Source organism: Zerene cesonia, chromosome 15 (genome assembly GCF_012273895.1).
Source record: "Zerene cesonia ecotype Mississippi chromosome 15, Zerene_cesonia_1.1, whole genome shotgun sequence".
Taxonomy (NCBI): Eukaryota; Metazoa; Arthropoda; class Insecta; order Lepidoptera; family Pieridae; genus Zerene; species Zerene cesonia.
In genome coordinates, this window is record NC_052116.1 from 1,552,641 (window position 1) to 1,565,835 (window position 13,195).

General features: G+C 35.7%; 2 protein-coding genes across 2 annotated transcripts in view; one reads left to right on the plus strand and one right to left on the minus strand.

The window, feature by feature from the left end:
• Positions 1-2,806, plus strand: part of LOC119832423 — a 16,500-nt gene extending 13,694 nt beyond the window's left edge. The window contains exons 14-19 of the mRNA XM_038356095.1: positions 558-689; positions 977-1,133; positions 1,355-1,502; positions 1,756-1,847; positions 2,290-2,410; positions 2,670-2,806. Coding sequence (XP_038212023.1) covers positions 558-689; positions 977-1,133; positions 1,355-1,502; positions 1,756-1,847; positions 2,290-2,410; positions 2,670-2,799 — 780 coding nt within the window. The 3' untranslated portion in view covers positions 2,800-2,806. The remainder of the gene's footprint in view (positions 1-557; positions 690-976; positions 1,134-1,354; positions 1,503-1,755; positions 1,848-2,289; positions 2,411-2,669) is intronic.
• Positions 2,807-8,505: 5,699 nt separating this feature from the next.
• Positions 8,506-13,195, minus strand: part of LOC119832200 (putative E3 ubiquitin-protein ligase UNKL) — a 10,258-nt gene continuing 5,568 nt past the window's right edge. The window contains exon 7 of the mRNA XM_038355827.1: positions 8,506-13,195. This exon is cut by the window's right edge and continues 29 nt beyond it. Within this exon, the coding sequence (XP_038211755.1) occupies positions 12,720-13,195 (476 nt within the window). The 3' untranslated portion in view covers positions 8,506-12,719.

Consider the following 13,195-nt stretch of genomic DNA (forward strand, 5'->3'; position numbering starts at 1 on the left):
ATTGCACGGACAGGGGTCAATCAGACCATATGTGTGCCCATTGCACGGACAGGGGTCAATCAGACCATATGTGTGCCTATTGCACGGACATGGGTCAATCAGACCATTTGTGTTCCCATCAGCGACTCGGACATGCTATGAGGGTTAAGGCTATCCATCATACTGGTAAAATGCGAATTAGCAGATATTGCATGTTTTGAATCTTCGACATGCTGGTTTCCTTGCGATGTTTTTCGTCACCGTTTCGAGCAGGGGTGATGTGAAATATTATATTAAACTTTCTCTCTTGTATCTCACAATACTCATAAAATGGCCGAAGTTTTTGTTTCATCAAATAGAAAATCTCTATGTTTACAACCCTAACTCGCAGCCCGCCCATTTTTGTATTGATTTCAAGTGGCCACAGTGTCCTATCGAATACAAAATGAATCACGTGAATCGGTTCAATTAAATCATAATTCAATTCCTCCTTCGTTTTTGAGACGTCGATGGTGTGGGAATCTTTGAAAAAATTGAACATAATAAGGTTTCCAACAAGAAGTATGTGTAAATTCCAGAAAGCGATCGGCGCGTGCGCGCAGGAGCTGTCGCGGCAGCTGGGCGCGGCGGCGCGCGCGGACGACTGGTGGGCGGCGCGCGGCCTCGAGCCCGCCGACTGGCACGCGCTCGCCGCCAACATGCTCGCTGAGGTGCTGACCTCTTTATGCTCTTATATGTAAAGAAAAAAGTTTTTACTTGTAAAACACGCTTTTATTGTAAAATCAGCTGAATTGTTGACCCTATTTTAATATAGAGTGTATGTAAGGCAGTAAATCCTAACCATCCAAATTATTATCTAAGCTCATGAAATTTGCGTGTTGTGACCGATCCTTGAGTGTAAAAAAATCAATTTAATTGTATATAGAATGTGCCAAAATCGAGTTAAGCGAAGCTGATAAAAGTGCGTGTAAAAATCTGGTCGGTAAACGTCCGGTAGGTGTTCGACGCGGAGATCTTGGTGCCGCTGGAGGAGGGCGAGGCGCGGCTGCCGCTGGAGGCCGGCGGCGCCGCGCCCGTGTGGGAGGCGCGCACCGCGCGGGACCACGCGCCGCCCGACGTGCTCGCCGAGCGGGACCACTGGCCGCACCCTGCTGGTGAGGGAGGAGGGGGGGATATCACGTAGTAATCGGTCGTGTGGGATTTTAAATTGTGATGCGGGGGTGTGATCTTTTCGACATTTTTTTTTAAATTCCATTTCGTTTTAATACATAATAATAATAATGCGGACACTATTCGCAAATATTTCTTCAAATAATTCATTTTCATTTTATGTACTATACTAATTATCCACCGTTGGCACGGTGCGCGTGCGCAGGTCCGTGGGGCATGTGCGGCGAGTGGGGCGGCGCGCCGCTGCCGCGCGTGGCGGCGCCGGCGCTGGACGCGGGCGCGTTCAGCCCGCGCGCGCCGCACCTGCCGCCCGTGCCGCACCCCGCCGCCGTCGCGCTCGTGCTGCACAACAGGTGACGCGCACGCACGCACACACACACGCGCGCGCACACGCACATAAACAATAATTATTTTCCAAAAAAAAAAAATACTCTACATTAAAACATCGTAGTACATAAACTTCTACACACATTATATAGGGTGTTTTATCTGCTCAGCAGTTTTGGTGTGACAACATTACAAACATACATACATACAATAACGTGAATAACAGCACCGCAATTAATGCAATAGTAAAAATATAGATAGTTATATGTAACATTGCAGAGAGTCCGACAACCCCGTGCCATTGGAGTCTGAACTGTGCGCGGAGATCCTGCGCAGCTTGGAGGATGCGCCTGACTGCGATGACAGGCGAGGTATGTAACAAACACCTCTTTTAATGCAATGTAAATACTTTTTTGTTATATATTTCACTAGCTATATATAGGCTATGTATTCCAGTCATCCCAGCTATGCCCGGGTTGATAAAGATTCAATCAAGAGTTATCAATGCGATTATTTTATGTTGATGATACTTTTGGGTTTTTTAAGCTTATTCAACTATTCTTCTATTAGATAACGGTTCTGACTATTAGATAACGGCTTAACTTTTGTATTTTTTCTAATACCATAAACGGCCAACTGAGCTTGGTTGCTTATCTGATGGTAAGCGATCATCACCGCCCATGAACATTCACAGAGGTAGTGCGTCAGTCGCGTTAAGTTGAACGGCCTACTACGAGCAGACATGGCATGCAAAATATTTACCAACACTTTAACAATAAAGAAATAATAAAAATGTGTTTGTTGCGCGTTGAGACGGTGTAGAGAGGTACCGCGGCGGCGGCAGCGCGGCGACCAGCGAGACGAGCGGCTCCACGTCGCCGGACGACGAGCGCGCGCGCCCGCTCGCCGGCTCGCCCGACTCCGCGCTCTGCAGGTGCGGACACACGCGTGTGCTTATGAGTTTTTCTGTTCATTTGCCCCTTATCTCTATAATTTGTTTGTATGCGCGTGTTAGAAAATGTATTTGAATACTTTATATGAAAATCAATTGGTCTGTTACTCTACAACGGTTGGACCGATTTGGATGATTTTGATTTTGAAATGTTCGTCGGCGTTTTGAGTACTTGTACATAAAACGTGACGGAGAATGTTCGAACAAATGCACGCAAGTGATATGAAAGATCACATTGCAGGATATCCCCGGCGGGCGAGCGCGCCGCGTGCCGCTGGACGCTGACGGGGCGCGGCGTGCGCCTGCGCGCCGACCTCGCCAGCCCCGAGGACGTCTCGCTCGACGCCGAGCGCCACGGCACCTCCGTGTGAGCGGCCTGGGGGGGGGGGGGGGGGGGGGGGGGACTCGCTTGTGCCGTGCCTCGAGCTTATCTTCAGAATGGCGAAAAACTGAACTACAGCTGATTAACCGGAATTGTCATTGTTGGTTACTGAAATGCTCTGTAGTAGTAGTAGTTAAATCTGGGATATTATAACTCTTTTTCTAAAATTATGGTGACGACACCATTTTAGAGATAAGTTGGTGGCACTAGATCGCCCTTATTGGTGTGGGCCCAAGCTGTAAGCAAAGAATATTTTTTTTTATATACAAGCGATTCGATTGACCACGCTTCGATGTAAAATCATATTTAAACCAAGCAGATACATTATCTTACATTCGCAATTAGCCTTATATATTTAACCATTTTAAAATTGTAGAAACAAAATATTAAACGAATGGCCTACAAATAAAAATATGGTGCAGCACGAAGCGAGTGCACGTTTGTCTTTGTGCAAAGATAAGTTAAAAAACCAGTGTTTCGAAAAAGGTAGAAAACTAAAATGTTATCGAAGACAGTGTGCCGCTCTGTATTTATGGCATAACTACATACATTAACGAAATAATTACTTGTAGATATATGATATGAAGACGAAAAAATTCGAACGAATATAGATAGCTACAGAATTATTAATTTTATCGAATAAACTTAAACTCCGCGATTTAGATTATGAACAACAGTCATAGACAGTAGTTGCATTATCAACTGTCAAAATGACATTACACGCATATGCGTATTACGTTATTGTTATATAAAGTGAAGAAATAGCATATAAAATAAATTAATTTACTTCAATTATTATATGAAAAATTATGGAATGTTGGTTTTTGATACATGTCTTTTTTATTTTGATTATTTAAGGGTTGGATGTCTCAACTAATATTGATAAAAGATACTTACGTTTTGGAAAATTACCGTGACGTGTTTTATAGCAGTACTAATTCCAGTGTGGGAGAAAGTCCGATCTTTTACAACTGTGTAAAAGTGAAAGTTGGCTCAAAATTATTATACGTCATTATAAATGCTACACCAATTAGGAATTTAATACGTAAATACTCGATCGAATCTCAAAATCGGCTTATCATATTATGTAAAGAGAGCATATAGTTTCTAAATTTAATATATTTAGTATAGTATATTAGATAGCACTGCTTAAGCAATTATATTATTAAGGAGAAATTAAATTAAGCATTGAATTCTATGACGCTATTGAAGCGATGATATGGAATTGAAAGTAAATTGGTTGTACGTGAATTTGGGACGAAACCATTTTTTCCATCGTTTATTAACTTGGATTGATTTGCTCCAACCTTCACTTATTTTTCGTATATAAAAAGACATTTTAGTGTTACAATCGATAAAAAACGGGCAACGTGGAATATTATCTTGCTCTATATTTATTTTCATTAACACTAAATGAAATAAATTCTCACTTAACGACACTATGTGTACACTACGCAAGACACTTTGTTCCGACTTATTTTCAAACATTGTTTTGCATGTAGTCTAGCAGATATCCTTAAAACATTCTATCCATCGCTTGAGTCTGTACGTTTTCTATACGTTTCACTATTTCCAGACTTGTATAGAGGGGTAATACTTTAAAAAGTACCAAAACAATGAAATAATAAAATAATCATTTCAGTGTAAACGCACACTTGGGCATATGACGAGATAAATTTCAATAGAGATAACGTTAGATAGGAGGAAAGTGTGTGGAAAAACTCGTAATACCTCAGAAAGTGCACTTTATGAATGGGTGCAAGCTTGTCTCAGATTTTGTGTTTATTTTAACGTAAGAATAAGATTAGTACCAAGTCTGCGTTTTGCCTGCGTCTACGCAAGTGGGATTTTAGATCTTAGTACCTAGATATTAGGGAGCAGTTTGCGATGAAAGTTCTATTCTATTAAATAGTAAGATTATTTGAAACAAAACCGATTACAATCCCCGATTAACTTTTTAGTGACGTTTTTCGTACGTCAAATGATGTTTTGGAGTGGGAGAGAGAAATAAATGGAGAAAAAACGTCATTTAATTTGACATTAATTACGCCAAATATTTAAGATGATTTCCACTTTCTATTCACGTGTTTAATCAACACGGGCCTATTTATTTCGTTGTTAATAAAAGCACAAGACATAATAAGCATTAGGATGCATTTTTTATTCGAAATGAGATTCACTGTCATAAATTTGTCACAAAATATATTTTTATATTGTTATTTATAATTTTTATGTTTATTTAGTTGGCCTAAAATTATGTAATGTACGTTTTAAATTAGGTAGTTACGATGTTTCAAAAATCTTAAAATCATATTATAGCCTTTCATTTGTTTTGTATGTTAGAGCGTATGGAGTAGCATTATAGATAGGACTGAAAATGCGTTGTCCGCTTTTAGGGGATAAGGGATATGGAAAGGAATTGACGACAGAAATGAAGGAAAGGAATGGGAAGGGTAAGAAAATGGATACGGAGATCCGGCTCGAACCCACTCAATGAACGAAATACAGAAGCATTCAATTGCTATTATTTCACGCTGATATTCTGTCGGGTTGTGGTAGCTTCCCTATAATTTCTCGACTACCACATAAGTTTTTTTATGCTTTGATTTAAAATGAGTTCTCGGAATGTAACTTTTGTTTAATACTTCTTCACATCCAAGAAATAAAAATCTTGCTAACTATCTATTTTGGATTATATTCAAAAAATTTGTGGAATTCCTCTTTTTTTCCATATAAAAAAAAATCTCCCTTTAACCAATTTACCAGTAGTTTAAGTGACATATTCACAGAAAAATAACACCGACATTTTAACGTGAACATTTAACGAAATAACGAATTTACAATTTAGCGACTACATGTTTAATGAGTGCCTACGTTTTATTGCAATTATTTTAGTAGTGAGTTAGATTAGAATCCACAATGGCCGATTTTTATGTAATAGTTGTTCCAAGGATATAATGCCATCTCATATTTTTCAAAAGAAAAGAACGAGACAGAGTAATTGTATTATTGATGTATCCGTTTTTTATGTATGAAGAATCAACCCCAATACGTAATGTATCAAGGCAGTGAAAAACATTGTAATAGCCTTGCAGATATATTAACATGGATTGAACAAGGATAAATATAAATAAACCGAAGGAAACATAGATTAATTTCCGATATTATACAGGTAACAATAGATACGCTTTCAAATCCAAATAGTTTAACCCGTATCAGTTAGGAAATAATAAAAATATCCTCAAAGACATTTTAGGCACATATACATTGACCACTGAAAGTCACTCTCTGCCTTTTAGTAGTACGTATAAAATTGTTAGAATAACGTAATTGTAGTTCTAATTGCATGTCATAAATAAAACAATGGCAGATGGTTGTTGATAAAAACTTTAGTTTTCGTTAGTTAGATGATTCCAATATTCATTGTCTTAAGTAGGTATATATCGACACAAGGACAGAAGGAGGCAAGCGGTAAAATTCTTTGATACAGAGAGAGCGAATGTTGCTATAACATTTAAGTTTTCTTGCGTCAAATCGTGTTGTTCTGCTCCCTTTCGCTTACTATGCGAGTTGAGACAGATATGGTATTGCGTTCTTCCCTCTCTTTCTCACTAAAGGGTGTATGCGTATAAAGTATTAAGGTCTCTTTGAAATTATTTATCTACGGATCGTTTGCCATTGTTGTATTTGACGTTTCAACGCCTTATTCGTTCACTAGATAGTAATGAGCACTTAGGTATATTGCGAGCCGCCCATGTAGTAGTGTAGCACATCTGTATAGCACTGTTCAATTTCTGCACCTTCGAATAAATACCTTAGAATTAGGAAAACAAATGTAACAAATTTTGATTAATTTAAAAAGTGACGTTGAAGGGGAAAAGCGCGGCAATTTTTAAATCTCGTTTTGACTTTTTTTATTCACTGCGTATGTAGTTTCAGTATGTACTAGTATAGTTTTTATTAGAACTAATTAAAAACTCATCCATTTTTTTTTTAACTTAACTATGGTTATGTTCTTTATCGAGAAATTAATTTTGCCAATTTTCGGAAGGCAGCCTTATTCTGATTACTAATATTGTATTTATAAGAAGCGTGAAAATATAGAATTTAAAAAATGTTTAAAATGTAAGTATATTATCTACGAACATATTTTATGCAGCAGTAATGCAAACAAAATCCAAAGAATGCGTGTTTTAGGTATATATGAAATACTTTACAATCATTGTTGCAATATTTGACCATGACAAGCTTTAGTTAGGTTAAGTTAATATTTATTTATATGTATTAATTTATAAGCGTCATAAAATATGTATAGTTAGTAAAATAATTTCATTGATTGGCACCTACTAGTTTTTAATTTTTATATTTAATATTATATATCGTCATAATTGTATATCGATAGTTCTAAACTTTCATGTTGTGTTCAATTCTGCCAAATTTTTATTTCATTTGTTTGTAGACAAACGAGAGCCTGCAAGTTTGTTATCCGTATCAAACATTCTAAATTTTGATGTAAATTCATATGTAAAAGGGCATTTTATTATATCTTTTGTATTCAATGCATTTATAATTATAAAACTTCTACTATACCATATGTTAAACAATTGTTCTTATGAAATTATTTAAGCTGTCGTGAGTTTATAATTAGAATCTCGCATAATTTAAGTATTGTAATGATAAATGAAATAATTCTCATGAATATTGACATCTAATGCTCATAATCATATACCTGATTTTCAGGAATTTGTTTTATCTAATTTTTTTTTTATTATTTTATTTTAGTTTTTACAGTTATGCATAACTTGACAAAATATATTGAATGATTGAAAATGTAGTTGTTTTATTTCACATTGAACAAAAAGTATAAAAAGTAGCTCTTGACTCGGCCTCGAAGGACCCATTAACTTAATATATAATATAGTTATAATATATCTTTATGGTACATATATTATAAAAAAACATAACATTATGTACCTTTAAATTCTGTTAATTACAGAGCCATCTTTCGAAATTTTCTAATTGTGAATCAAACTGAGGCACTAAGGTGCCTCCAGATGATTTTTGTTTTAAGCATTGAAAATAAATTAGCCGCGTCTGCTAATAAAAAATAATTTAGCCTACATGGATTTAGAATAAATAATATTTTTACAACTTTAGATATATGCAATCTCTTGTCAATTATTTCATTTTTAAAGACCGATCCTATCACTCACTCACTTGATCACAAATTCCCGTTTTTTTCCCCCTGGTTACAAATATGGACCGACGATAGCCAAAATGAAGCCTTTAAGTTGAATTTAATATAAACCTGTCACCGCATAAAACTCCTCCAAAATCGACCCAGTGGTTTTATGTGATTGACGTTCTACCAAACATTGTTTTGGGGGGACTTTAAAACTTTAAAGAAACCAGTTGGCCGTGACATAGGGACAAAAATTTCCATGTCTCTCAATCCCGTTTATTACCCCAAAGCACGTGTCTCGACGTTTTTATATGGGCAACCATTGGCATATTTTATTTCATTAATTACATTCATTGCAACCGACACCAGGTTATAGGGTTTTACAACCTTTGGAATTCGAGCTTATAAAGCGCTTCTGAAGCGAGTCTTAAGTCAAACTTAAGTAAGATTCCTTCTTCTCCTCAGACCAAAAACATTTTTGGGATTTCAGGAAGGTAAAAAATAAAACACATATTATATTTGAATGGAATTTAAAATTTATTAAACCTACCTATCTACAATATTAATCTTCTCATCTCTGTTACATGTTTTGTATCACATGGATTTGAAAATTACTTTTGTTAAAATACCTACTATGACAGATTACAAGGTAGATTGCATAGTGATACATAATATAAAAAATTAATAACATAATTCATTTGATCTTTATCTTCAGCGAGCGCTAGCGGAATTGGATCTCTACTATAATAATAATTATAACCATTTCTAATTAACAATAATAATTTGAAAAAATTTGTTGGACCTACCTACCTAACGATTAAATAATTGAAAAAAATATTAAAATATAAAAGAAGTTATTACTATTATGCGTACACAACAAAGATTTAAACAAAAATTTGGTCCTAATGAAAAAGTAACATAAAATGCAAACTGTAAACTGAATATTTTAGGATTTTTTTTTTTGTTAATAAAACAATGGAAACCACATCACGCCTATAGAAATATGTGTTAATAATAATAAACAAAAAAATGGGTAAAAAATATCAGATGCTTAAGCATAGCAGATTATATAGTAAGTAAAAAAATTCGAATTTGCAAAATACAGCGTTGGATAAATTAGAAAAACCATTTGATATGTACGAAATTTTGCATTTTAAGAAAGCGTTCATCAAAAGGCTAAATTCCATTTTGACAAACTGCTCTGCGTTGTTGAAATATCGCTAAACACAAAAATAAATTTAAAATTCAAACAATGCCTTTACCGTACTTTTGTACAAGTTAACACTGCAGGTCAATAAATTAAATACACACTGTATTCTCGTCTCAATTGTTAAAAGTCACGAGCAGAAAGCATTATAACCGATATAAATCTCCATGTGATAGATATTCTGTATAAAAATAAATATGACTCTAATACACATCTAATATTAAACCAGATATACGAACACTAGCAAGCTACGATAGGCGAGACACACGACATTTTGTTACAGAGTATCAACTACACTTCCTACATTTAGAGAAGGGGCGGGCAGTGTTTTGATTGGCTCATTTATTGACCAATCGCGTTGGATCACTATCACACTATGGCACTTCAGAGTTACGCAGATTGTCCTATTATTTTGATCAATTCATCACTCACTTCAGTAAATTTCGTATAGAAATCTTTTCCGTAGAATATACCTTTAAACTTTTAGAAAAAGAAACGTAAGTTAGAAGTGCCACGCTGCTCAGAACGCCACCACCACATTGCGATTCCTTCGAGTATCTCATTTTTACCGAATACACATCTTAGGCCACTTACAATTAAGCTTTTCCAATCTAAATCTTATACATTTTCGTAATAGTCAAAACAGCATTCTAATAAATACTTAATAATCAGATCGCGTGCGTGATATTTAACGTAATTTAGATTAAAATTTACGTAATCGATTTTTTCCTTCATTTAAAATTAAAACAAAAAAAAAAAATACTTCGACGCACATCTATGATTCAATCGTACAACAATATTAATACGAAATGATAATTTTCATGATCAAACAGACGTGTTACCATTAGCCATTTAAGATTTTATACTTCGCCTTATTCACTCTTTTCCACAACACACACTTATACGCTCAAACTCTAACCTACAATGCCATACAAAATGTGCCGTGCCGACTGTAACGCGAGTAGTCGGCTAAGTATATAAAGATAAATGTATCATATTTCCAAACGAGATAAATATTTTTTTCTCTCATTAATTATGTAACTAAACACAGACAATTTTTTTTCATATTAATGTTTAATTTTCAGCCAGTGTTGCCAGTACAAACAATTGACACGCGTCAAACGTTAGTTACATGATTAATGGATTACTAGAATAGCAGTTCAATCTATCACATAAATATCTGAATATTGATCAAAGGCGGCTGTGGTCATATTGCTTCTCAATTACAATGCACATGCTACACTTATTTATAATAATGTCCAATACAATTTGAAAACACTACTTACAACTAAATATTTTATTTCTAAGTTAAATTTGTTATTCCTATTACTATAATATGCCGATACAAAAAACATTTTTTTTTTCAATTTCCATTTAGACATTTTCAATAAGTTCAAAATATATAAATATTTATATTTTAATGTAGAAAAGTTGAAATAAATTCATATAAAATGCTTCATATAGTTCCATATAACCAGAGTACATGTGTAGTACATTAAATAATTGTCAATATTAAAATAGTTAGGTACCTACTTAGACATTAAATTGCGAATATATAAAAGTTAGAAAAACTTATTAATCGATAACATTCTTTATTATTTGGATAATACGTAAAATATTTAAATAATTGTGTTATTACAAATGCACATTTGGAAAAAAACAGATACCATGAAAGCTACAAAAGTTGACACATAATATAGTTAAGGTTTAAGTGAAAGAAGTTGTCTAAATGCGTATGTTATGTTATACCTACACCAAATAAATGTTAGTAACACAAAAGGAGTCTTCAATATTTGAAATGTCTTAGCCACATGAATGATTTTATATTAATCTAAACACATATAAAAATTCACATTTCGTTAGTGGTAATGAAAAGAAAATTTTAGTTTCAATACAATAATTATTTTCTCCTTTCTTGTAACACAATTTGTTATATTTTTTTTTTTTTGTCTTCCAGAACTCGAAACTTACTCGAAATTCATTGGCTATTTCTAAATTAAATTTTTTTCTTTTCATCTCATTTATAATGTATGCATTCATGTATAGTGGATAAATATTGAAAAGTCCTTTTCATGTATAAAATGAAAAAACATATGGGGGAATGTTCACAAAAAATGCATAAAATTAATAACAACAAACACGTTAGGTTAAAAACGCGTTAATATACGAATGATCCGTTTTCCTCACATGCGATTTCAATCATGGATTAATAATTCAATTATTTGTTAATACATAATTTCTTCGCAAATTTGACACGAGAAGGCGGGAAACCCGCGTCAAAAAGTGTATACCAATGAATATTATCGATATTTTATTCAGACAACACTATAAGTTAACATAGATAAAAAAACTCTATGACATTGGTCCATAGACTTATTCGAGGTGAACTATATTGTGCTTCAAAAACAAGTAAGCAATACAAAAACCTCAATAAAAATGTAAAAAAAAAGTAACAATCAACAAGTTCCGATTTCCAGTATACTTATTTAAATATAATGATTATGAACGAGCAAAATTATATTCACGGTTAAAACTAAAGCCTACTAGTTTCATAGTTTTAAATATTAATACGATTACTACAACTATTGCAACACTCCTTCCATCAACTGACCTCGGTACAATATCAAAAAAAAAAATTATCTGTAAAAATTTTACCATCCGCATTGTCTATGGTTGATGAAAGAATTGTCACAGGCAATAAAGATCTCGTACACGCGTAATAATTCACGATGGCGGAACAACCAGTCGTCAAAACAAAATAACACCGAAAGCATTATTTGTAACATCATAAAACGCTACTATTTACCATGCACTACAATAAACTTTTGTTTTACGAAAATATGTAGTAAACGCTATATAGTTATTAAATATTCATAAATATAAACTGTATTTTAATCTGTATTTGAACATGTTTATTCTAGAATCAAATTGCTTTGGTGTAAATGAGCTCACCATACTATATATTTTAAAAAGGATATTTCAAAGCTATACCTACCACATAATAATTTGTATAAAGCCACAATAATTCCAAGTATAATAGATTTGTTATAGTCAATAGTAGTTAAATATAATATATAGTAGAAAACGTAGCGCACTTTATTTAGTCATCTATTACAATCGTTACCGTTTACACTTTAAAGTTCAATTTTGGTTGCATAATTCCTTGAAGTCATTCTTCAGTGGCAGTTGATTAGAAAAACTACAAAATGCTCGAATTTATGAATAATTAATATTCGGCTGCTTAACTTTCTACCGTAAAATATCCTAAAATCAAGTGTCGATACGATATAATAAATTTATCCATATAATCTACTCATATATATAAAAAATATGTATGGATGTCGATTTTGAGACGATTTCGAGTAGAGAGCGACCGCTTCACACCGACGACCGCGTCCCCCACTTTCACCACGGTTTGACTGAAATGATATCCCTCTCACCACCATAACTCTCATGATTTAACGTAAATAAATAGAACTGAATCGGCTGAGTATTATCAAGGTGCGCGGGCGGCGTCGGCTCACTGGTGGTGCTGCACCGGCGTCTGGCAGTACGGGCACTCCTTGGCGGTGGCGGCGCAGCCGTCGCACAGCACGTAGTGGTTGCAGGGCGCCAGCGTGACGCTGCGCGGCTGCTCCTCGCACACCATGCACTTGGTGGCCGTCTCCAGGTACAGCGCCTTCTCGATCTCCTCCAGGTCGGTGCGCACCTGCAGCTGCAGCGCCTTGAGCGCGGTGAGCGGCAGGCCGCGCAGCTCGCGGCGGCCGGCCGCGCGCGCCGCCTCCAGCTCGCGCTTGAGGCCGAGCGCGTGCGCCAGCGCCTCGTCGCGCTGCCGCTCCGCCAGCGCCGCCTTGCGCTGCGCCTCGTCCGACTCCCGCTGCCAGGCCTCGCACGCCGACCTCGCCTGCGCGATGCGCTCGTCCCACCTGGCGGCGGCCGCTCGCGAGGCCACCACTTCCTCCCTCAGCCTGGACAGCTCCGCCGGCGCCGAGGGCG